The sequence below is a fragment of the Cetorhinus maximus genome, chromosome 19 (assembly GCF_964194155.1).
Source record: "Cetorhinus maximus chromosome 19, sCetMax3.hap1.1, whole genome shotgun sequence".
Lineage (NCBI taxonomy): Eukaryota > Metazoa > Chordata > Chondrichthyes > Lamniformes > Cetorhinidae > Cetorhinus > Cetorhinus maximus.
The window spans coordinates 68,239,049-68,266,434 of NC_135897.1; the positions used below are offsets into that span (position 1 = coordinate 68,239,049).

The following is a 27,386-nucleotide window of genomic DNA, read 5'->3' on the forward strand; positions in this document are numbered from 1 at the left end:
CTTCATCCAGAACTGTCGAGTGGATGATCCACCTCAGTCTCCTCCAGAGATCCCCAGCATCACAGATGCCAGTCTTCAGCCAGTTCGATTCACTCCATGTGATATTAAGAAGGCAATAGATACTGCAAAGGCTATGGGCCGTGACAATATTCGGCAATAGTATTGAAGACTTGAGCTCCAGAACTTGCCGCACCATCAGTCTACTCTCGATCATCAGTAAAGTACTGGAAGGGGGTCATCAAAAGTTCTATCAAGCGGCACTTGCTTAGCAGTAACCTGTTCACTGACGCCCAGTTTGGGTTCCGCCAGGGCCACTCAGCTCCTGACCTCATTACAGCCTTGGTTCAAATATGGACAAAAAAGCTGAACTCCCAAGGTGAGATGAGAGTGACAGCCCTTGACATCAAGGCCGCATTTGACTGAGAATGGCATCAAGGAGCCCTAGCAAAACTGGAGTCAATGAGAATTAGGGGGTAAACTCTCCAGTGGTTAGAGTCATGCCTAGCACAAAGGAAGATGGTTGTGGTTGTTGGAGGTCAGTCATCTCAGCTCCAGGACATTACTGCAGTAGTTCCTCAAGGTAGTGTCCTAGATATCTTCAGTTGCTTCATCAATGACCTTCCTTCCATCATAAGGTCAGAAGTAGGGATGTTCGCTGATGATTGAACAATGTTCAGCATCATTCACAATTCCTCAGATACTGGTTGTCCCTACAACCACCACCCCCCCAACTTCTCTCCCCCCACCTTAAACCAGCTTATATTTCACCCCTCTCCTAATATTACTCAGTTCTGTTGAAGGGTCATGAGGACTCGAAACGTCAACTCTTTTCTTCTCCGCCGATGCTGCCAGACCTGCTGAGTTTTTCCAGGTAATTCTGTTTTTGTTTTGGATTTCCAGCATCCGCAGTAGTTTTTTGTTTTTTCCTCAGATACTGAAGCAGTCCATGTCCAAATGCAGCAAAACCTGGACAATATCCAGGCTTGGACTGCCAAGTGGCAAGTAACATTCACACCACACAAGTGTCAGGCAATGACCATCTCCAATAACAGCGAATCCAACCATCGCCCCTTGATGTTCAATGGCATTACCATCACTGAATCCCCCACTATCAACATCCTGGGGGCTACCATTGAGCAGAAACTGAACTGGACTAGCCATATAAATACTGTGGCTACAAGAGTTCAGAGGCTAGGAATCGTGCGACGAGTAACTCCCTCCTGACTCCCCAAAACCTGTCCACCATCTACAAGGCACAAGTCAGGACTGTGATGGAATACTCCCCACTTGCCTGGATGAGTGCAGCTTCCAAAACACTGAAGAAGCTTGACACCATTCAGGACAAAGCAGCCCACTTGATTGGCACTACATCCACAAACATTCACTCCCTCCACCACTGATGCACAGTAGTAGCAGTGTGTACCATCTACAAGATGCACTGCAGGAATTCACCAAGGCTCCTTAGACAGCACCTTCCAAACCCATGATCACTACCACCTAGAAGGATAAGGGTAGCAGATAGATGGGAACACCACCACCTGGAAGTTCCCCTCCAAGTCACTTACCATCCTGACTTGGAAATATATTGCCATTCCTTCACTGTCGCTAGGTCAAAATAATTTCCTAACAGCACTGTGGGTGTACCTGCACCACATGAACTGCAGTGGTTCAAGAAAGCAGCTCACCACCACCTTCTCAAGGGCAACTAGGGATGGGCAATAAATGCTGGCCCAGCCAATGAAGCCCACATCCCATGAATGATTAAAAAAAAACTTAATATCAAATGTTATAAAGCATACATACAAAAGATGGGTTGCAATAATGTGAACCAATGGCATTTTGCTTTCCTTCATGTTTTTCTATACTCAGACCAAATTCTTCTCACTGTTATATTAACAAAGGTATTGATCTATTTAGATAAATGACTAATGGTTCTTTTAAAAGAGTGGGTAAAGGAATTTAGTAAGCTAGGATTAAGTATAAATACATTAGCATTTCCAACAATAATATCTATCCCTCTATCTGAGATACTGGCCCCGATATTCCTCTGTAGAGAGCTTAGAGAACATCTGTTACATTGGTTTGCTGCCTCAGTCATCCTCTGTGCGATCTTAAGGCCTCCCCATATAGAAAGACTAGGGCCTGAGGCAGCAAGAACTGAAGCTGCAGCAATGTAATGTAAATAAGTGGAGATGTGCCCGGGTATACTGCCTCAATTTTCTTCTACCATGATCAAGGGCATTCACTTCCAGAAGCACTCTTGATTGCTATCTGTCTGTGATCCGATGGATGATAAGATGGAGAGAGATAGGCTTAAAAGACAGGAAGGTTGTGAGGGCAGTCAGATTTGCTGAAGAGAACACCGTGAGGCTTTTGTCCTGGCTGAAAAAGTAATTGGTGGAGGACCAGTTATGTGACTTTTGTTGATCCATCACATTGGGAAGAATGGCATGTTCTTTGTTTTATTGCATTTCATTAAGATCATTCACATTGATTGACCAAGTGAATATGATCATAACTATTACCCTATATGAAATAAAGCAACTTAAAGGTTTGTAAGAAGCCTGACTCAGTCATTTATCAAAATGTTTAAAAATATTGATTAAATAATTACACTTGTTTCTTCATGCATCCGTCATAAATATCAGAATTAAGAAAAGAAGCAATATCAGAATAACATCCCAATGATTCATGTACAATAAAAGAGGCCAGTTTTCAACTTATCTTTGATATGTTATATCACTCTAAATTTGAAAATGATGCCTCCTCCATGGACATAAAATATTTCTTCCCACATAACCATTCCATTCTGCCTGCTTCAAGTCTCTGAAGATCTACCACCCAATCCTTCTAGAATTTAGGACAAAGATATCTTGCTTTTAGCTGTTCAAAATCCTCCCAATGTTCCTGTAACTGCATTTCTCCCATTCTCACTATATTTAAGATTAGATTGCCCTACTACCAAGTAATGTGCATCAAGACTGAAGCCTCCCCACCTTGTCAGGGAGCAGAACTCTCCTCGCCCATGACTTACTTCTAAAACTGCCGCATCAATTTTTCAGTCAACTCTATCAATGGGACATTTCATTTCTAACATATATATTTTCTTAAAATTTGCTACCACAAATACTGCAGGGTAAAATACAAGTACTATCTGTAGATTATCCCTAATACTTTTGGAATTAATAACAATAATTTACATTCTTTTTCTGCACTATTCCTTCGGATGTGGATGAGTGTCTTGATGGGAATGTTTGTTCATGGAAAAACAATTCCATGTGTATCAATACTGAGGACTCTTTCAACTGTACAGGTCTAAGGAGTATGATGGACTCAAGTGCACATTTGAAGAATGTAATTACAAACAGGCCCGTGTCCTTGAAAGAATTGGTCTTGTAACAACTGTCGCTGTCCCCATTAGTCTTTCTACTCCGAATAAAATTACCACTTTAGACAAGTTATATCCAAGTTCAAAAATGCACGTATAAAAGATCATGTATTATGAAAGAAGGCAATTTTAAGCAATCTTTGTTAAGTTATGCCACTCTAATTTTGAAAATGACATCTTCTCCAAGGAACATGTTACATTTCTTATCTCATAATCATTCCATCACATCTGCTTCATGTCTCTGAAATTCTATCACCTGATCCTTCTATATTTCTGCCATAGCTTTCCTGCTTTATACTCTCCAAAATCCTCCTAATCCCGCTGTATCTCCTGCTCCTCCCATCCTCACTGTTTTTCAAATCATATTCCCCACATCCCGAAGGAATGTATGTCAAGATTGCCCTCCTACCATCCAGTTTTCAGGAATCTCCATGCCCATTCCTTTCCAAAATTGCCACATCTATTCATCAATAAACTCTTTCAGTGGAACGTTTCTATTCTTATTTACATAAATGCTACACTGTAAAATATAATTACAACTATAATTCATCAAACAATGGTTTTGGAATAAATAACAATTTACATTGTTTTTCTGCATTAATTTTTCAGATGTGAATGAATGTCTTGACAGTAATGCATGTTCATGGAAAAACAATTCCATGTGTGTCAATACTGAGGGTTCTTACATCTGTACATGTCGAAGTGGATATGAAGGACCCAACTGCACAAGTGAGGAACAATCTTTTATACTGCACTGCAATTTTGGTGGACATCCTTTCTCTGCCTTGTTAACAGAAGCATTGATGCATTTAGAGTAAATTCTAAATAGTTTCTTCAAAAAGGAGGGAAAAGAAATTTAGTATATGTTGAAATAATTTTACTGTTCTGTCTCTGGGTTAGGTAGCAAGTGGAAATAGTGAAGAGTGAGTCAACGCCAATAAACGTAACACAATGGGTACATTCCCAAATTGCTGCTCAGGTTTATATCTAACGTTGCAGATCAACCACCTATTATTGAGACCACCTGGTTTTCCTTTTGATTGATTTCATTGGAATAGAAAGCCAGGCAACAAGTTGAAATCTGGTCCACTCAGGCACTTTGAGATACAACTGATGCTACCAAACACTAAAAGCTATTTGTATCAGGCCTGCACGTTTCATAGATACGCACGTCTTTCTTTCCTCTATCATACCTTGCTTTTACCTATGAAAGGCCAAGTACATGTGAAAATGATTAGGTTTCTTAACTTCAAAATAGCTGTCACTAATTTTGTAATTAGTGCTAAACTAATGTTGGACAAATTGTCTGATAGGACAACCATTAGGATCTTGAAAAAAGCACCAGGTGCCCAGTGCAATGTTCAAAGCAGAGAGAAGTGTGCATGTAGAGAGGGGACCGGGAAGGTGATCAAAGAAAATACATTCTGAGTACATTGATTCATTGGAGTCAGCAGAAAGGGAAAAAATTGGCAGTGTTAACCTGATTTTCAAGAGGACAGAAAGCTCTCCTGACTATTACCATCATGCTAATCCCAGCGGAAGGTATCTAATGCTTTAATTCTTTAATAGGATTAGCATGCTGTCAACTGCCACATTGTACCTACTGAATCTTACCTGTCTGTGAAATGTGAGCATTCAACTCAAGTTGAGATCTTTCATTTGCATGCCAATGCTTTGCAACTGCCTATTCAGTCATTCTCCTATTCCTGGCTATCTAAAGGGCATTCCACAATCTCTATATCTGCTGATAGACTGTCACCACAATGACGGTAGAAATCTGGAACTCTCACACTAAAAACTGTGCTGAGTCAGTTGTAAATTTCACAGGGCAAACTTTATGGAGGCAACATATGCCTTGCCCCGCTGGCTGGAGAGCCGGTGAGAGACACGTGCTGCCTTCTTTGGGGAAGGCCTGGTGATTTACTGGCCAATCAGGCACTTCACAGGCTACCGGCAGGTCTTCCACAGGACCAAGATCCCGGGAGCAAGAAGTCTACCTTCATCTCTTTTGCTCAGCAGCACCATCAGGAAGGTGGTGGTTGCTGCTGGAACGGCACCCACTGGAGGCCCAACAAGGAGTGACCCAAGCCAGAGGTACATACGAACATGTGAATTAGGAGAAGGATTAGGCCATTTGGCCCATCCAGCCTGCTCTGCCATTTGATAAAACCACAGCTGATCTGAATGTGGCCTCAACTCTACTTTCCTGTCTACCCCCTATAATCTTTGACTATCTTGCAAATCAAGAATTTATCGAGCTCAGCTTGAAAAATATTCAATAACCCTGCCTCCACTGATCTCTGTGGAAAAGAATTCCACAGACTATAAAATTTCTCCTCATTTCCATCTTAATTGGAAGACCCTTTATTTTCAAACTGTGTCCCCTAGTTCTATTCTCTCCCATACGGGAAAACATCCTCTCAGCATCCACCTTGTCAAGTCATTAATTAATTCTATCTCATTACACATTACCAGGTCTAGAATAGCCTGCTCTCTGCTTGGCTCTAGACATGTTGTGCAAAGAAATTGTTCCAAATATACTCAATAAACTCATCTTCCATGCTACTTTTGCCAATCTAATTTGTCCAATCTATATGTAGATTAAAATCACCCATGATTATGGCCTTACCATTTTTACAAGCTCCATTACTTCTTCCCACATATTCTGTCCTACACTGTAGCTACTGTTAGACAGCATATAAACTACCCCCACCAATGTCATGCACTATGTTTCAAACGGCAGCCAGGTCATCACCAAGACTGCGTTCTTCCAGCTCTGAATCATCATTTACCTCTGTGTCTGTTTCACCTTTGCTACCTTTCAATCCTTCAGCTATGTCTTTTTCACCTCCAGTGGTTTCGATTTTACTCTTAAGTTCCACTGTTTTTCTTTTACAACCTCCGCAGTTGCCCATATCCTCATCTACACATCCCCCTACAGTCCCTAATTCTGCAATCTTCTCCTCTAGTTTCCTAATTAGTACCTTCCACTCTTTTTCCCATTTAAGCCCCCCTTAAGCTTCAAAAACCTCCTCAAAATATATTTCTTTGACCAGAGCTTTAATGCCCCTTAACTATTGTCTTGTATTTGGAAACGTTTTTGGATGTCTCATTATATTAAAGTCATTATACAATTGAATGCTTCTATACGTCTTCCCATAGTCACTGTTTCAACATCAAGTACTTCAAGTGCATCAGCCGATCGAACACCTAGTCCTACATCACTACCTGTACCCTCAACAGATGGTACCACAGCTGCACCTACCACTGAAACTTTTACCACTGAAAAACATACTTCAGTATCAGCAGTTCCAACATCAGATCATGCATCTACCAGTGCTACTAAAGAAATAAGCACTGTACCTTCTATTCCTGCAGTTACAACATCTACAACAGTTGGCCCTACAACCACAGGAATTCCCACAACTACGTCAACCACCACAACATCAACACCCGGAGTTACATCAACCACAAAAACGATGGAAACAAGTACAACTAGAGCAACAATCCCTGCAGTTACAACAGTCAGTCCTACAACCACAGGAATCTCCACAACTACTTCAGCCGCCACAACTGCAACACCCAAAAATATTTCAACCACAGTCCCCACAACTCTGACAACCACACCAATCATTACAACTACTTTTACTACCTTGACGACCTCGACCACTGCAACTACCATAGTGCACACAAGCACCACCACCTTGCCTGCAATTACAAAACCATCAACTGTCCAAACAACTGAACCTATTCTAGTATGTAAGTACTGCCATTATCAATGGTGAACTGAAATGAAGTTTGGTGTGAAACTCCGGGGTTCGTGGGTGGGGGTGGAATTTTGGAATTTTACCAGGACCCTCAAGGTGGGTTTTGGGGTATGTGAGTAAGCACAATTGGAGAAAAATGCATTGAGCTGGATCCCCGACAAGTTCCTACATGATTCCCAAGGGCAGTGCAATTTTGAGAGTGTTATGCAGGCCTCATGCTCTGCCAGAATATCAGCTACTCAGAGGAGGGCAGCTTCACAGTGGGAGATCAGAGCAGCATGAAAATAAGATGCAATCTGGCCGTTTAATGGTGCACACAGCATGACTAAGGATGCTCACAGGCAGAAGCTTGCCTTTATAATAGTAGCTCCTGGAGACTGCTCTAACAGAGAACGCTCATGCTGCAGAGATGGCTGCAGATCCCCTCAGTACTTTCTCACAGTCATTTTGTTCCACCCTGCTTTGAGGTTTTCACCTCGGCAACACACTGACACACCACCTACTATGGAAGCTGTCCATGCACTCATTGACCCTCCCTCCCTCTCAACCAGTTCACTGTCCCTAAATGGATGGCAAACCCAGAGGCACCTGCTAATTGGTTATCTTCCAGAAAATTGACCCAGTAAGTGCGAAGCTCTGGCAGTCAGGTTATAGATCAGCAAATGATCCAGACAGACAGAAATATTCAGTGAGCTGGATTTTAAGTAAATGTGCGATGTACATAAATTCCAGCGGTGGCCTTGATAATCACCCCCAAACTGTCTGAAATCTTACAGGGGGCGGCAAGGTGACAGGTGGCCTGCCCTTGGACCTATTGATGGCTATGCGGGAAGCCTAGCAAATTTAGCTGTATGGGCTCTTTTCAGGCAAAGCCAGGGGCAGAGGAAGACTTTCTTTGCAGGTCCCTTAGGCCCATTGAAAGCACTCTCCTCCCAATGTCATCCCACCTTAAACTCTTCCCTGGGCCTCTTGAAACCAGCCACCCACCCCTCTCAGCTCCTTGCTGAGGAACTCTGACCCTGGACTTACCAGGGCTCCTCAGCATTGGGGACTGACTGTAATCCCATGTGTGGCCACCACTCCTGGCTCACTCCGCTGGGACTATAGAGCTGGCACCAATCCGATTGGCTGGCAAGACTTCCTCCTGAGAAAGTGGTGAAAGTCTTACCTTAAAAGCAAATAATGCTGCTCCCAGGGTCAAATTGTTGTGGGGCAACCACCACGAAGGTGGGTGGGCTCTGACCCCTCCACCCCCCCCAAAACCCCACTCCCCCCACAACTTTTTAGCTGGGGGCAGGAATCATGGTGCCCCATAAAATCCAGCCCAACACATGGAAAATTCAGCCCACTAACTCCATTGCAGTGATGATAGTGTAAATTTTCTCTTTCGGTGTTCCATGTATAGAAGCACATATCGGGAATTTAGCTGCATGCTCCTCACCATTATTTTCCATTTTAATAGACATAAAATCATGAGGGAGGTACATTTGTGCCTGAATTATCAATAGCCGTGACTCCACATCCTGCACATGGAAAATCACCAGCTGCTTGTCCCTGATTTGCTGAGCTGGATGTGCCATGACAGCAAATGTATTCCTGCCCACATTGCTCTTAATGGGAAGCATGATGCACTAAGGTGGAGAATTTATACCACCAAAGCTCCCTCAGTTCTGTACCATAGCATAAGCTTAGATTTTTGTCCAATAGTGAACTTGAATCTACAGCCTTCTGGCTCAGAGACAAGAGTTGCTACCAACTGAGCTACAGTTCAGTACATAAACATTTGTGTACATGAGACAGGGGTACAACAAGCATAAAAGTAACTAATATCTAATACAATGGAGCAGATCTCCTTAAAAAGGAAAAAATTGCATAGCTATAGGGAAAGAGTAAAGGAATGGGCGTGACACAATGGAACAAATGCTGTACAATTGTCTGAAGTTCCACACCAACATGTTTTACTCTTAGCTGCTCTCTGAAGTGGGCAGCAAGCAACATGCAGTGGTTCAAGGAAATTTCCAACTTTCACCTTCTCAGGGCAATTACAAACGGGCAATAAATCTTAACCTTGCCAGCAACATCCAGAAGTTGAGAATTAATTTTAAAAAATTAAGTTTCTAGCATTTTTAGTGAAAATGTTTCTCTAATTTCACGTTCACATATTTTTACTTTTGGTTAGCTAACAGACTTTTTGAATATGGAGAGAAAGCTCATGATAAAAAGCTGACAGCAACTAGTCCTGATGTGAAGTCTCCTGTTTTTAAGCCAGAGATTGGCTTTCCTTTTGGGAACACTCAGTATCCTTTGCTTTATGTAAGTATTGGAAGTGGTTTTAACTAAAGCTCTCGTTCATCACAGATTGAATATAAACATTTATGTACATGAGACAGAGGTACAACAAGCATAAAAGCAATTAATATCTAATACAATGGAGCAGATCAGCAACACAGTGCATCAATTATACATTGCCAGAGAGAATCATGTCCAATTGAGCATCTGCATAGAAACATATAGCTGGATTTAACACTACCTGGCGGGTGGGTTTGAAGGCAGAGTGCACGTTCTGCCACCTACCTACTCGCTGTTGTTCCCACCACAATTATCAACAATGGAGTACCATTGGGTGACCTGCCCACCAGTGGGCCAACTGAGACTTTTAAGTGGGCAATTATTACCGCCGTTGGATTTAACTGGCAGTGGGGGAGCCCCACACCAAGCAGCCAGCCCAGCAGGTTTCCCTGCATGTGCTGGTGGCTGGCAGAAAGGTCCTTCCTTAATGGGCTCATGGGCCCATTGGAGGCGCCCTCCTCACCCCCCCACCCAACCCCAAAGTGTTATCCCTCCAGGATCCCCTCCTCCAACCTCCAATGGCCTTTCAAACCCCAGCCTCCCACTCCCCTCACTGTGGCCAGCCAGCTTGGCTCCAGCAAGACCCCAAAGACTCAAAGCCTGCTTCCATCGCTGATGCCTTCTCAAGCCCGGGTTTAGTACTGGCAGTGACCACGGTAACCTTTGGTGGTGCCATTAATGAAGAGCGGCTAGCCTCTGATTGGCTGGCAGCTCCCTGAGGCAAGACTTCCTATCCCTGGAGGGCAAAAGTCCCACCTCCAGTCTATTCATGAACAATTGGCCGTTAAATGGTTGTGGGGCAGTCGTTCTTCCACTGGGTGGGCTCCCCTACCACTCCGCCCCCCGCCCATGACTTTTTAACCGGAGAGTGGGGTGGGGGGGGGATGGCACCGGGTAAAATCGAACCCATTGAAAACATAGAACATTTATTACACGGAAGGAGGCTATTTATCCCATTGTATGTCTCTCTTTGTGTCAACTGAAAAGGAGGTGCCCAGCCTAATCCCACTTTCCAATTCAAGTGCCTATCCAAGTAATTTTTAGACACAATTTGGGTTTCTCCCCCTACCGCCCTTTCAGGCAGTGGGCTCCAGACCCCCACCACCCTCTGGATGAAAACATTTCTCCTCAACTCCCCTCTAATCCTTCTACCAATTACTTGAAATCTAAGTCCCCCTGGTTCTTGACCTCTCTGCTAAGGGAAGTAGACCCTTCTTATCCCGTCTATGTAGGCCCTTCGTGGTTGCATACACTTCAGTTAAATCTCTCTTCAGCCTCTTCTGTTGCATAGAAAGCAACTCCAGCCTATCCAACTTTTCCTCATAATTAAAATTCTCCATTCCACATAAATTTCCTCTGGAACCTGTTTTGTGCAATTACATCTTTCCTGTGATGCAATGGTCAGATCTGCACACAGTGCTCTAGCTGTGATCTAACTGGTGTTTTGAACGGTTCTACCATAACCTCCCTGTTCTTATATTCTATGCCTAAGCTAATAAAGGAAAGTTCCTGTAAGACTTTTTCACCACCTTACCTTCATTTCCTGCTACCTTCAGGGATCTATGGACATGCACTCCAAGCTCCTTCTGTTCCTCTTCACTTCTCAATATCCTACCATTTATTCCATACTATCTTGCCTCGTTTGCCTTATCCAAATCCATTACTTCATATTCTCCAGACTGAATTCCATTTGCCACTTTTCTGCCCACCTATCCAGTTAATTGACATCTTCCTGCAGTCACAAAATCTTTACAGTGCAGAAGGAGGCCATTTGGGCCATTGAGCCCACACTAACTCTCTGAAAGAGCATTCTACCTAATCCCACTGCCTTGCCTTATCCTCCTAACCTTGCAGATTCTTCCTTTGCAGATAGCAATCCAATTCCCTTTTGAATACCTCGATTGAACCTGCTTCCACCACCCTCTGAGAAAATCCTTTCCAGACTCCAACCACCCTCTGGGTGAAAATTTTTTTCTTCACATCATTTTTACTCCTTTTGCCAATTACTTTGAATCCATGCCCACTAGTCACACATCCACAAACATTCATTCCCTCCACCACCGACGCACGGTAGCAGCAGTGTGTGCCATCTACAAGATGCACTGCAGGAATTCACCAAGGCTTCTTAGACAGCACCTTCCAAACCCACTACTACCTAGAAGGATAAGGATAGCAGATAGATGGGAATACCACCACCTGCAAGTTCCCCTCCAAGTCACTTACCATCCTGACTTGGAAATATATCGCTGTTCCTTCACTGTCGCTGGGTCAAAATCCCTGGAACTCCCTTCTTAACAGTACTCTGGGTGTACCTACACTGCAGCACTTCAAAAAGGGAGCTCACCACCACCTTCTCATAGGCAACTAGGAATGGGTTCAATCAAGCTATTCAAAAGGGAATTAGATTGCTACCTGTAAAGAGAGAATGTGCAAGATTATTGGGATAAGGCAGGGCAGTGGGACTAGTTGGAATGCACTTTTAGAGAGCCAGTGCAGACTCGTTGGGCCGAATGGCCTTCTTCTGCACTGTAAAGATGCTGTGATACTGTGATGATCACTACCACTAAAAATCTCTCCCACTGATATTTTCCACCTGCTCAGCTTCATTCTCTCAACTTAATTCCAAAACTGCTGCTCCTCTTGTTGGGCTTGCTATATATTGGCTAAAAATATTCTCCAGAATGTTGTTTACAAGTTCTGTATGCTCTATACTTTTTATACTGATTCCACCACAGTTAATATTAAGGTGGTTGAAATCCTCTACTATTACCGTTGTTTCTGCACTTCTCAAAAATTTGCCTACATGTTCACTTTTCTACCTTCCCCTGACTGCTTGGGGTTCTATCATATACCCCCAGCAATGTGTTTGTCCCTTTTTATTCCTCAGTTCAATGCACATGGCCTCATTTGATGATCTTTCTAATTTATCATCCCTCCTCAGAGCTGTGATTGTTTCTTTAACCAATAGTGCAACCTCCCACAGCCCTCCACTCATTTTAATCTCTATCCTGTCTGAAAACCCAGTAATCAAGAATGTTTGAGTTGCCATTCCTGCCCCTCTTTAAGCCATAGTTCAGTAGCAATGACATGATCCTTCCAAACATCTCTCTGTCCCCTCGGCTCATCTATCTTATTCAGTAGACTCCTTCCATGAAAATATATACCTTTAATCACAAATAACTCCTTTGTTGTATGTTTTCTAGCTTTTGTTTCCTCAGCCTTTCATACTCATGGTTTGAGAATTGGTTAGCAGACAGGAAACAGCGTAGGAATAAACGGGTCTTTTTCAGAATGGCAGGTGGTGACTAGTGGGGTACCGCAGGGATCAGTGCTTGGGCTCCAGCTATTCACAATATATATCAATGATTTGGATGAGGGAACCAAATGTAATTTTTCTAAGTTTGCTGATGACACAAAACTAGGTGGGAATATGAGTGAGTGGTGAGTGAGAGGCTTCAAGGTGACTTAGACAAGTTGAGTGAGTAGACAAATACATGGCAGATACAGTATAACGTGGATAAGTGTGAAGTTATCCACTTTGGTAGGAAAAACAGAATGGCAGAGTATTATTTAAATGATGATAGATTGGGAAATGTTGATGTACAAAGGGGCCTGGGTGTCCTTGTACATCAGTCACTGAAAGCAAACATGCAGGTGCAGCAAGCAATTAAGAAGGCAAATATAACATTGGCCTTTATTGCAAGAGGGCTTGAGTACAGGAGCAAGGATGTCTTACCTCAGGTGTACAGGACCTTGGTGAGACCACACCTGGAGTATTGTGTGCAGTTTTAGTCTCCTTACCTAAGAAAGGATATACTTGCCATAGAGTAAGTATAGTGAAGGTTCACCTGACTGATTCCTGGGATGGCAGGATTGTCGTATGAGGAGAGATTGGGCCAACTAGGCCTGTATTCAGTAGAGTTCAGAAGAATGAGAGGGGATCTCATTGAAGCATATCAAATTCTGACAGGGATGGACAGACTGGATACAGGGATGATGTTTCCTCTGGCTGGGGATCTAGAACAAGGGGTCACAATCTTAGGATACAGAGTAGACCAGTTACAACTGAGATGAGGAAGAACCTCTTCACTCAGAGGATGGTGAACCTGTGGAATTCCCTTCCCAGAGGGCTGTGGAGGCCAAGTGACTGAATATATTTAAGAAGGAAATAGATAGATTTCTAGACTCTAAAAGCTTCAAGGGGTATGGGGAGAGAGTGGGAGTATAGCATTGAGATAGAGGATCAGCCATGATCATGTTGAATGGCAGAGCAGGCTCGAAGGGCCAAATGACCTACTCCTGCCCCTATTTTCTATGTTACTCACTTATAGTTTTCAGCTTTCCATTTCCAGCTTTTTTTCTGTTCCTTCTGAATTTATGCTCAGGTTCATATCTCCTGCCAAGTCGGTTTCAACCCTCCCTAACAGCATGAGCAAACTTCTCTGTGACGATATTGATCCCAGCCCCGTTGAGGCAACAACCCATCCATCTTAGACAGGCCACACCTTCCCAAAAACTGGTCCCAATGCCTCAGGAATCTAAAGCCCTCCCTCCTGTAACATCTCTCACAAGAACATACAAATTAGGAGCGGGAGTAGGTTATTCAAACCCTTCAAGCCTGTACTGCCATTCAGTAAGATCATGTTTAATTAATTGTGACCTCAACTCCACTTTATTGTCTGCCCCTCCCATAACCCTTAACTCCCTTGTCAATCAAAAATCTATCTCACTCAGCCTTGAATATATTCAATGATCCAGCCTCCACTGCTGTCTGGGGAAGAGAATTCCATAGATTAACGACCCTTTGATAGAAAAACTTTCCTCATCTCAGTCTTAATTGGAACAATGCTCATTTTTAAACTGTGTCCCCTAGTTCTAGACTCCCCCACAAGGTAAACATGCCCACAGCACCCATGCTGTCAAGTCCCCTCAGGATCTTATATGTTTCAGTAAGGTCACCTCTCATTCTTCTAAAGACCAATGAATATAAGCCAAGCCTGTCCAACCTTTCCTCATAAAATAACTCCTTTATCCCAGAATCAGTCATGTGAACATTCTCTAACCTGTTGCTAACCCAATTATATCCTTTCTTAAGTAAGGAGACCAAAACTGTACACAGTACTCCAGATGTGGCCTCACGAAGGCTCTGCCCAGCTGTAGCAATGCTTCTCTACTTCTATCCTCAATTGCATTTGCAATAAAGGCCAACATTCCATTTGCCTTCCTAATTACTTGCTGCAACCTGCTTACTAACAATTTGTGATTGACGTACCAGGGCACCCACATTCCGTTGTGCCATAGAATTCTGCAGTCTCTCCATTTAAATAATATATTTTATCTAAATCCCTATGTAGACTCTTTATGTCCTCTTGACAACATAATTTCCTAACTACCTTTGTGTCATCGGCAAATTTAGCTACCATACAATTCAGTCTCTTCATCCAAGTCGTTGAATGCCCTGTAGTTGAGGCCCCAGTACTGATCCCTGTGGCACTCCACTAGTTACAGTTTGCCAACCTGAACACATTCTCCAACAACATATTCATCTCTACTATCCTCCTATTTCTATACTCAGTAGTGCATAGCACTGGAAGCAATCTGAAGGTTGCCACTTTTCAGGTTCTCCTTTTTAATTTCTTTCTTAGCTTCCTAAAATCTGCTTTCAGGATCTCATCACTCTTTCTAACTATAACTTTGGTACCAAAGTGGTCCATGACCTCTAGTTGTTCACCCTTCCCACTCAGAATTTTATGTAGCCGCTCAGTGATATCCTTAACCCTGGCATCAGGGAGACAACACATCATCCTGCAATCATGTCTGAGACTGCAGAAACACTGTCCGCTGACTAACTATTGAACCCTCTATCATTATTGTTTTCCTGTCCTTCCTCTTCCCGCCCTGTGTAGCTGAGCTACCAGTGTTGCTGTGGCCATGACTTTGGCTGTACTTCCCCAGAGGAAAACATTGCCCTTGTCAGTATTCAGATTTGAATATCAACTCCTACATTACCCACCTGCTCCTCCTTGTGTGTTTGGCAGTCACCCATTCCTTCTCTAACAGCTTAAACTGTGAGATAACCACTTCCTGAAACAGGCTATTCATGTGGCTTTCAACCTCACAGCAGCTCCTGCCTAAACTCCAAAATCTGGAGCTCCAGCCCCTCCAGCTGCTGACACTTCTTGCATATGTAACTGTCGAGAACACAAATGGCACAGGATGTTCATTCAACATATCAAGGTGCCCTGGAAATCTGCTCACCTATAATAATAATAGAAAGTTTTTGTCTGTCCTCACTTTTCTGATCAGTTAATGAGTTGCTTTCTTGGGTGGAGCCTGATGCAGACGGAGGCATGCAGGATGCACGGAGGACTGGAGCGTGTAATGCACATGCAGCTGGCAACAGTTGGTGATGGCAGCAGTGGTGGGTTGGGTGGGTAGGTGGGGAAAAAGTGCAACTGAAGGTGAGGGGAGCCCAACAACAAAGTTATCCTGCTGGAGATATTGGTGGGGGGGCTGGTGTGTGGACAGTATAGGGTGGAGCAACATGTGAGAGGATGGGGGGAAGAATTGGAAGTGGGTGGGGAGATGGTATGAGGGGACATTATGGGGGAGCAGAACATTTAGGTGGGATGGCATGGGAGGGGGCACAGCATGGTATGGTGGAATGGGGATGGCACAAGAAGAATAAAATGGGAAAGACAGAGTGTCATGGTATGGTGTGGCACAGGAGGGAAGGGGTGGCATGGGAGGGGGGATGGAATGTCATGGGAGAGGGAGGGAATGTGTGGAGTGAATACGATGCTAGAATTGGTTAAGTGTACTCATTTGACTGCAGATGTTTTGTGGGACTCTGCTAGTATTGTTTATACTGCCTTGATACTGCTTTTTCCCCCCTGCAATACAATTATGCTATTTTTTAAGTTATTAAAAAATCTTTTATTTTGATTGGCAGTTTACAGACAATGGCCTGATTGTTTTTCCATCATCGGAGACTGAGATTTTCTCTTATACGAATCCACCAGTTAATGGATTTACTGCAAGTTCTAAACCACCTATGATTGCAGTATTCTGGATTGATGCAGACCTTTCAGGCAGTGTTGGAAATGTTTTCTATCAGGTACAATCACTATTGAACAATGATAGTAATTTATATTGTCAATCAGTTTAACTAAATTAGATAAATGTGATTACTGGAAAATATTGAAAAATAGGTGTGAGGATGTAAGTAAAATGTAGGGTGACTTCTTTGCCAGACTGAAACACTGCCTGAATATGCTACCTGTGAAACTAGATTCATGCACCAGTTACCAACCAACAAAATAATTGAAAATATAGATTTGTTATGATTTTCAGAGTTTGTGAACAACTCAAAAAGAATGAAGTCGTAATAAATATAAGACCTTTCTCATTCTCACAATGTCACAACATGCTTCATGGCCAATTAAGTACATTGGAAATCTCATGACTGTAGTGTATTGAAATATGGCAGCTAATATACAAAGCATCTTACCAGCAGCCACAAGATAATTGACTAGATCATGTGTTTTAGTGGTGTTTTTGAGACATAAATATTGACTAGAATACCAGTAAATTCCCTTAATCTTAGAATAGTATCATGGGATCTTTTACATAGAATAGGGAGGGCCTCAGTTTAATGTCTAATTCAAAAGATAACACCATCAAATGTGTAGCACTCCCTCAATTGTGCACTGAAATATTAGCTTGTATTGTAAAATCTAAGGGCTGGAAATTGTATGAACCTATTCTTTGAGTGTGTAGTTCACAAGTCATGAGCTTCCCATGCCTGTTCAGATCAAGGTGGGCAACATGCAAAATACATGTGCTCACCTCTCTGAATGATTATCGAGCTGGCTGCTATGCTATGCTATGTCTGCTCTGGAATGCTGTCCATAAGCTCTGCAACAGGCCCTACAGACCACGTGAAATAGGCAGCATACCCTCCTAAAGGCAGGCTGATTTAAAAGGGACACTGCACAAAAACATTGCTGCAATGTAAATTGTTGCAAAGTGAGCACAGAGGCAGGCAGAGGGATCCATGGAGATGGATGCAGCACTGGAGGCATCAGCAGTGTAGGTGAATAGGAAGAGATATGCCAAGGACCCATGGGTGAACAGGAAACTCACAAAAACCGCCCTCAGAAGGAATTGGGAGCAGGTGACCAGGAATGTCAGCTGCTGGAGTCTGGACCTGACGACTTGGTACTAGGGCTACAATGACCATTAGAAATGGAGCCAAATAACTTAATTTTGCACAATAACTCTATGGTAGTTGGAATTAATTCTTATGAATAAGTGACAATTAAGTCCCATTGCCAAGGACCAAAATGACAGCCAGACCCACTTTGGTGACCAGCAGGACCCTGGACAGGATATTGCCAGTGTCAGCCAATTAAGAAGCTGCTTTCTTGACTGCCAATTGAGGATGGCGGCCTGCCCCAAAAGTCGCTGGCCCAATTAGAGGGCTGACAACTCAGCCTCTACAGTACAACTGCTAGATAGTGGTGGCCAGTGCTGAGGCTGCAGCTCCAGGGAGAGGGGGTCTTAATGATTCAATGCCCTCAAGGAGAGGTGACTTAGGCTGGGGGCCACATAGGCAGGGTGTCATGTTTCAATGGCAGTGCCATTGCTACAGGGGCGACCACTGCACCATGAGCACTCTCCATAAGCCATTGGGTATTCATCAAGGTGTCCTCTTCTCCCCCAAACTTGGAACCCACTGGCAGACCATCTGGGTTTTGGTGGTGGTTTCCCCGCATAGTGGTGGGCACCCCTAACACAGACAAAATGCCTGTAGGGTGCAAAGTTGCCCTTAATTGGCCATTTAAGTTGCTCAGTTGGTTGCCTGGGAGGGCAGTCGTGCTGCCAAGCTTTCTGCTGCAGGCAATATGCCCTGGTGGCAGGATGATACGAGATCCTCTGCAGCACCTTTTCCCGCCAGCTCTCCTGCCGCCCAGCCCAAACTCAATGGGCCAGGAAAATTCAGTCCAACGGGCCAAAAATTTCCTTAAGGACTCTTCCAATCTCCTCTAGTCTCCCAGAACTCCAGCAAGAGGCTGATTGATGGAGCACCGCAAAAAACAGAGGAGACTTGATTGTGCAATTATGCAAAAATGTTGATTATTTTCCTGAATGAAATGAAGGGATTAATGGTATGGTTCTTTTAAGAACTAAGCTTTATTAGGGATGATGTCTGGTAAAGCACCTTGATCATGTGACCAAATTGCCTGGGAGATAAACAATAGAAAAATGGTCAACAAGAAATTAATTACAGGGTTGAGTAGATTGTGGGTGTGACTCTGGTTTCACATTGGGTTTTTATTTTTAGAATACTTAAAATTCTGGGTGCTGGCCAAAGGAGTTTCAGCCTCTTATTAAATGAAGGACTCCTAAACAGTGAATTGGACTTCTGGGATAGCCAAGCTGATAAGGGAGAGAGAGAGAGCATTTTAGATGCAAGATGTCAGACTTAAAAAATATTAGAACCAGGAGAGTTCTGATCCAATGTGGCTATGCTTAAGACACTAACAACACCTGTGTTGAGCTAGGAATGTATAACTGTGAGATGATTGGAGGAGGTTTGAAAAGAAAACCTTGCTGCAAGTAAGTGGAAGGACCAAGAAACCTCTGCCCTTATATGAATCTTTGAATCAGTGGTCAATCTTCCAATGTTGGATAAATAGCTGGCTTGAGTTTATTGGAAGTATAAGCCAAATGGGCGTAGAAGGAAAGTTGAGTTAAGAAGCTCAGTTTAAAGTATAAGTAACTGTGTTTATTGTACTTTTAATATATTTAACGTGACTGACTACTTAAGATAGAATGCAGTTATTAGTTATCATGTTCTTTGATTTTTGTGCAGTAAAATTCTTTCCTTTTGTTTTAAACTGTGAATCTTGTGGCTTCATTCTTTTAGTAAATACCTTGGCTTTTGGATTTCCAAAAATAAAAGTCTCGATGGGAACATAACAATCGGAACAATTAAATTGATATCAATTTAAGGCATCTTGGTGATGAGAAGAGGTTGAAGAGGTTGATTATTTATTCTGGAGCAGGGAAGGCATAGGGGAAACAATGTTCAATTGTTCATGATCCTTCAGGGTTGATATGCTTGAGTTACCACAAACTCTACAACCTGAAGACACAACTCAAGCTTAAAAGATATTTCATATTTAACTACTTTAAGCAGAAGAGGGTGAAAGTGACAGAGCAGAATAGTAATAATTTTGGATGAGGTAATGTACATTCCATAATCACTGCACTTTTATTTTATAGGAATACAAAACATATGGTAACGAATCTTTTAACCTAACGCAGAGATTAGAAACAACAATAAAAAGGTACCTTAATTTTGAATATAAGGCCAAATGGACCTTAAAGATAACCTGGGATAAGGTACCTGCATTCCCTGCTGCCCAAACAGATGTGAAGGTATTACTACATAATTTAAGTGAATCATGTTATGATTGTATCACCAATGGCCATCAGCTTAACATAACTGGAAAAAAGAGTAATTTGAATAAGTTAAATACTGCTCATGGGTGGCCATTGTGTTTTCGTTCAAACAAAGTTGAAAGACATTTCTAACACCTGCAGTATTTTGCATTCTCTTTTCCTAAATGTTGTGCCTTTTTTCCCTGACAATTTTCAGTGGGGCTTGTAGGATCTGGTTGTTGGATTTGTATTCCTTACTCCGTAATACCCAATTCTACAGTGGCTGAGTACCTTCCCAGTACTATTTGTATATAGCGTTTGCAGCGCAGAAACAGACTATTTAGTCCAACTAATCCAAGTTGGTGTTTATGCTCCACCTGATCCTACTTCATTTAACCCTATCCCATTCCTTTCTTTCTCATGTACTTATCTATTTCCCCCTTAGTTGCATCTATGCTATTTGCCTCAGCTACTCCATATAGTATTTGAGATGCTTGGTTTTAATTCATAACTGATTAAAGGATTTGGTGCTTCTCCTTTTTTGAAAAATGGCCTGCATACTCACTTTTAACCCAAAGATTGAAAACATCAAAACCACACTTTATTACACCCAAGAACCTTTAGTAACCTATAAGTAACCTCTGAAATGCGTTATTATATGTTATATACCTGCATTAAAAAGTGATAATTTTATAGTATAATCTAAGCACAACAAACTTGATATTATGAAAACTATTTTCTGTTCAAAATTAATACCATAATTTATTACACTATTTTCAATGTCAGACTAAAAATCTAACAATTATATTCACTGCCTTAATTGTAGACAAACACCTACCAAGCAGTTGTATCTACAGATGGCAGCTCCTCGTTCGTTTTAATGTTATATCAGGCTGGAGGAATGAACTGGGATGTATCAACACTTAGTTCTAAAAATGTTGTTATTGGCTACAACAGGTAAGCTTACCCCTCTGTCCAGTAAGTTTTGCTAAGTTTCTAGCATGAAATTCATAAAGCAATTTTGTTTTACAATTTGATCTAAGGGGCAGAATTTGCTGCCTACCGGGCAGGCGGGCCCGAACCAATCTCCGGTGGGCGGGGAGCCGATCCCTGCTGGAGAAGCAGGCCCTGCCGCCAATTAAGGTCCACCCAGCATGATGTCTGCCGGGAAGCGCTATGCGCTTCCTGTGCGGGCGGGGGGGAGGGATTCCCCAAAAGCGAGAGTGCGCTCTTTCGTGCGAAAGAGCACACATCTCCCTGAGGCTAAGTGCTGCCTCAGGAAGATCGCTGACAGTTTTAAAAACGTTAAAAATAGAAAAAAAAATCCTTAACATGTTCCCCTCATGTGACAGTGTCAAATGAGATGGGACATGTTCATAAATTACACTAAAACTTTATTAAACTTTTAAAATCCCTACATGAAATCTCAACCCGCCGGTGGATGAGGTTTCATGTTTTTTCTATTGCCCGCCGGGGCTCCTGGCCTGCCCGCCAACCTTAAGGTTGGTCGGGCAGGTCTTTTAATTGTTTCAATGATTCTGTCAATTGGCCATTGACAGATTGGCGGGCCCGCAGCTGATTTTGCTGCGGGCCCGCCTTCCTGAAAATTTAAATGGGGCGGAGTGACGTCGGGGGTTCCACCTGACATCATCCCGCGTCATTTTACGTGTCGGCGAGCGGGCCCCACCCCCTGCTCGCCGACAGCAAAATTCAGCCCAAGGTGTTTACCAATGTTGCTGAAAGTTCTTCATCTTTTTTAGAAACTGTGCAGAGATAGACCATAATATCATGTTTTTTTTTCATTAATCAGACATTTTATCACCAGTGCAGTGCTGCCTTGCTTTTGGGGTTTTTTTAAAAAACAATAATTTTTTACTTAATCTCATTCAGGCTGACCTATTTATGTTTGGATGAATCAAATTGACAAAGGTAGCCTGGAGTATGAGTTTATAGTGTATTCAGGACAGTTTCTTAGAAGAATGCATTCTTGACCAGCAACAATGGGTTATTTTAGACCTGGTAATGTGTAATGAGACAAGACTGGATTAATTAATGACCTCACAGTAAAGGATCGTCTCGGTAAGAGTGATCAAAACATGATAGAATTTCGCATTCAGTTTGGGGGTGAGATGCTTCTCTAGTGATGTGATGCATCAAGTGTATTAGCGTAGAGTGTGGTGCATAGTAGTCACTCTGTTGCCTCTTGCTTTCAACTCTCACTGCTGGGTGACAATGCAAGTATTATGAAACAAAAATAGTCAAGTGTGTAAGCTAAGTACACAGCTTCTCCATCAGCAAGCCCTAGATAGTTTATGTATGTCGCCATGGGGAGGCACTATGTACCCTGCAGTCCCTGGCTAAACTACAGGGGACTCAGAGGAGATCTGGCCCCCAGATGTGTTACATATAGGCCCACCTGCATACGCCTTGGTGCCCATGAACCAGACCCCGCCAGCTATGGGTAAATAACCTTACTGGCTTGTGGGAGAGAAGAAGGCTAAAGGAGTAAACCCCAAACAGAAAATCCAGCAATCCTGCAGCAGAGTGGGTACCAAACAGCACTGGTTTTATCCTTTCTTTTGAATAATACCAGCAATACTATGAGGGAGGGTCCTGATGCTTGTGCAACTTAGAGTGTCCATATAGGGTGCCCAGGCCTGCGCCCTGAAGAGGACACTCCAGCTTTGTGGTTTATGTTGACACAACATGGGAAGCAATAGTTATGAGTTAGAAGCTATCACGCAATTGGCGTATAGTGTGAGCATGAGGGGTTATTTCTGATGGCAAGAGAGATCGTCATATCTCAGTGGATAGTTAATGCCCATCTCAGGTTGGGCAGTGCCCAGTCAATTAAGTGCTGTTCTGCCACAACCTGTTTGCTTCAATGGGTGCTTGGAGCTTAGAGAGTCATCTCTCGCCAGGCAGGTTCTAATCTATGCACCAGACAAGACAAGCTCAACAAAGAAGACACCAGCTTTTCGAATTGCAAGCTGGAACATAAGGACCTTGCGTCCTGGCCTTACCAACAACCTCCTGTAGGTTGATGATGCACGCAAGACAGCTGTGATTGACAAAGAATTTATAAGGCTCAATGTGAACATTACTGTGTGCAAGAAATTAGGCTCACTCAAAGTGGATCCCTTAAAGAGAAACACTACACGTTCTTCTGGCAGGGGAAATCTGAAAAGGTAACACAATCATGCAGGGATAGCACTGTCTGGAGCACTAGGTCAGGCAAAGGTATACTCAAGACAGGCACTAAGGGAATGTAGAATGGTGTAAAGTTTATTTTTGTTTGTATAAGTGGATGTGTTTTTGAGTAAAGTTCTCATGGAAGGGTTATTTTTGGCAGCTTTTATTGAAGGATCAGTCAAGGGGACGTTGTAATGGACTGTCCCCATTGTAATTAATGATGAACTGGGATATAGCAAAACTGTGATGGTGAAGGTAAGTTATCCTATGGGAAGTGGAGTCCAAGCAGGCACTCTCAAGCAACACCTTTAGAGCAACAGTGCCCCTGATGCCTCCTCTCTGCTTCTGCCTCCTCTTTCTCTTCCTCCTCTTCACTGCCTTCCATCACTTCCTCCCCCCTCAAAGTGGCCTCAGGATTCCTGGTGACAATGGCTGTTGTGTCGTGATAGCGCTGTTATGGAGGACCACACACATTCCAGCATATATGGTGTCCTCCCCCACTGTTGGTTCAGCACACCAATGGTCTACTTTGCAATGTCCCTTGTAATTCCATGGCTCTCATTTTACACCCCTTGTCCTTGCCTGGTTGGGTTAAAAGGGGTGGATCATCATAGTAGTAGGGATAATCTTTGTCCCTGAGTAGCCACCCTCTGGTTGTTCTGGGCGGTACAAGGACTGTTCTGTTGAAGGGTCATGAGGACTCGAAACGTCAACTTTTTTCTTCTCCGCCGATGCTGCCAGACCTGCTGAGTTTTTCCAGGTAATTCTGTTTTTGTTCTGCAAGAACAGCTGTCTGCCTCAGAATGAAAGTATACTGAGTAATGTCTGAATAGCAGGAAGGTATACTATGCATGGTACCATTTGCACTTTGATGGAATGGTAGCCCTTGCAGTACTTACAGCTGGCACCATTGACTCAGGGGGGCCCGAAGAGCCAGGCATGTGCAGTTGATGGCTTCCTGCACCATTGTAAATCCCACTATCCTGGCAAATTCATGTGCCTGCTCCTGTTGACATTGAGGGTCTCTGTTACCTCCTGGATGCATTGATGGACAGCATATCGGGAAATGTTAGATATGCGACTCACACCCATCTAGAAAGATCCAGTTGCATAGATGTTTAATGCCACTGTGGCCTTTATGGCCGGTGACAGTGCTATCCTTGCTATAGTCTGAGAGTCCAGGTAGTTGTGAATGACATGGCACCCTTATGTTAAAACTAGACAATGACCTTTTAAAAATGACTGAAGCCATGCCTAGCTGTGGCCTTCAAACAACAGGAACTAATCCGGCAGTATCGAAGAAATTTGTGCCTCATTATCTCTGAAGAGATGCTAAAGGCTCTGTGGGTTACAGAGACCAAATTCAAAAGGAATAATACAAAGGCACTCTACATTTCATAAGCCAGGCCTGGCCATTGAAGCCTACTAGTCTGCTAGGACAAAGAGCCCAACAACTTTCCTTTGTAATTATTAATGGTTGTTAACATTAATAACCTCAAGAACCCAGACAAATGAATATACACCCTTTGTCAAAGTAGAAAAGCGGGAGTCATATGACATAACCCCCCCCCACCCCCACCGCCTCCTTAGCTGGGAGAACCTGTGGTATTGCCTTGTGGAGCGGTAAAGCTCAGTCTACCATCTTCCATCTAGCAAGCAGCAACTCAGAAGAAGGGCTCTGTCCAGCTTTGAATGCCTGCCCCCATCTACACTGTTTCTACTGGGAATTTGAAACTTCTATACAATTGCCAACAAGACCAATTAATCTCGGCGTGCCTATCTCATTGTGGAAATCATTTTTACTGGAAAAGTGAATTATCCAGCATCAGTTTCAGCCTGCCAATCTCTGTGAAGGAATGTACCATTGAACTTTGATTCTGGACTCTGGACGCACATGAAACAATAATTCTTTACTCTGTGATCTTTGCCCTATAAATATTTCTTTCTGCATCCCTCTTTTACCCCCTCCCACATTTTGAGTGTGCGAATAAACTAACCCTGTGAGTTTACCCATCTTAAGTTTGCTGTAGAGCTATTAACAAAAATTGGATCACACCAAAACTGGGGGGTGTTGGGAAATATGCCACCGTTTATAAAGGGGTAATGAAAATCAAAATACCTTTCTGTTTATGGACTGGCGGTGACAGGAGAAATTAGGACTGTTTAAATTAAACCTCCTCCTGTCCATAACAACCTCCTTGAGACAACTCGGGCAATGCTCCTGGCTCAAATAGAGATATGTCAAATTGGAAAACATGTGATTGGTAGCTCCTTCTGCGAATGATCCTCTTCCTCTCCCTCTTCACAAAGGTTCCCCTCTCTGCAGCCTTTGCTCTATTTGTTGGTCATGTGCAGACTCCGAGGTACTGCAACAAGAGCCCTCATATCTCCTGTAGACCACAAGTGACAAATCCTTTGCCTTCCCTGAATGGAAACACATACTCACTTCTCAAACACAAGCCACAGCACTTCCACCAACTTTGCAATAGCAGAAGTCAGTCAAAAACATCTCACCTGCAATTTTGGTAGCTGGCTTCTTAAATAACATGAGTGTGCCCCCTCATGCAGCTGTAAGTTCTGTTGGCCTGCGTGGTCAAAGTTTCAGCAAAGTGCTGAAATCAGCTGGAGCAGCTGACCTCTCCTTACTCAACCGCCACACAAATGCCACACCTACATTGACACCCTGCCCAGCACAGGATGTCCGATGGGACACACCGGAAATTGCTGGCAGTGAAGACCATGTCATTTATATCTTTGGGGTTTCCATAGCGCCAACACCAACAGTTCTACAGAGCTCAGTTTTGTGGCCCTAGACTGTAAACTTGAGACTAGTCATTACCTATGGTAGCAAAGGATGCACCTTGTCACCCACAAACCATATATTCATTTGAAGAGTATGGAGAAGGCCGAATTTATTGGATAATTACATAATTGAAAATCTGGCATTATTAACATGAAAAATTTCCACCTACTCAGATACAATCTGACCATTTCGCAACTTCTAAGAAAATTAAGGAGATAACGGTAGGTGCTCATTGTGATACAATGATGCCATTTTTTGCAACCAGCACTTTGTGTCCCAACAGTGCAATAACATTTTTGCCTTCCTGTCACATAAAACTGGGTGAATTTCCCATCTTTCTCAAAAAGTACATCAATTGTCTGATTAATACAGGCACAGGTGGCAGCACGGGTCGGATGGTGTGCAGGTACAGCATGGGTAGAATGCTGGATGCTGCACAGATGGTAGCACAGTTGGGACGCTGCACAGGTGGGACGCTGCATGGGTGGGACGCTGCACAGGTGGCAGCACGGGTGGGACGCTGCACAGGTGGCAGCACGGGTGGGACGCTGCACAGGTGGCAGCACGGGTGGGACGCTGCACAGGTGGCAGCACGGGTGGGACGCTGCACAGGTGGCAGCACGGGTGGGACGCTGCACAGGTCCCCTGCAGCTCCTTGATAATGAACTCTCAGCAACATTGGTAAATAGCTCCGATCAGGTTGTAAAACAGCACAGCCACTACAGGATGGAAAGCCAGCAGAAACAGGAGCCCCCCAGAATCCTTGCACAAAATTGCCATATGAATTTCACGCTTCCAAAAAACAATGACCAGTTTTGGGCCATTTTCTTTAACTTAGCATATTTAGCAGACAGAGCTGACCTAATGATATATTTTTTCTTGTGTTTTGTGGTAGTGGCGACGGATTTTTATTGAATAATGTGCAAATGAACCTTTCTGCCACTGAAAGATTTCGACCCGATAAATATAAAGGACCAAACACAGGTTTGTTTCTATTTATTCTATGCTAACAAAAAATGATAGTTATACACATTTTTCTTGCTATCTAAATTATAGAAAGCTATGAAGTCAAGATTTTATGAAAATTAAGTACTCATGAGATGATCGAACCCACTGAAGTTTTCTAATGTGGTGCTCAATGTCTAACGTATGATGGCCTAACAAATATATTCCAATTTCAAAATCAGATCATATAATTTCTTAATATCCTATTACACAATCATAATGCCTAATATGCGAGGGATATGGGAAATTCTAGTTTGGTCATTTCCATCATGGCCTGACCCCTTCATGTCAGTGGCCTTGTTCAGCACCAGTGGAGTCTCTGCTCCAAGTAAAGATCATAGAAATTCCTCATGGAAGCCTGAGCCTGGGATATCCTGGGCCCAGTCCAGTTTGCAGCTTTTCCACTGCACTCATTAATGCAGGAATATGCCAG

The 27,386-nt window shown here is 43.2% G+C and overlaps 1 protein-coding gene across 1 annotated transcript in view; it reads left to right on the plus strand.

The window, feature by feature from the left end:
- The window catches only part of LOC144693881 (mucin-4-like), a 102,297-nt gene that overhangs the window by 20,555 nt on the left and 54,356 nt on the right, over positions 1 to 27,386 (plus strand). The window contains exons 9-15 of the mRNA XM_078564020.1: positions 3,998 to 4,117; positions 6,551 to 7,147; positions 9,335 to 9,468; positions 16,457 to 16,621; positions 19,795 to 19,950; positions 20,780 to 20,910; positions 26,844 to 26,932. Coding sequence (XP_078420146.1) covers positions 3,998 to 4,117; positions 6,551 to 7,147; positions 9,335 to 9,468; positions 16,457 to 16,621; positions 19,795 to 19,950; positions 20,780 to 20,910; positions 26,844 to 26,932 — 1,392 coding nt within the window. The remainder of the gene's footprint in view (positions 1 to 3,997; positions 4,118 to 6,550; positions 7,148 to 9,334; positions 9,469 to 16,456; positions 16,622 to 19,794; positions 19,951 to 20,779; positions 20,911 to 26,843; positions 26,933 to 27,386) is intronic.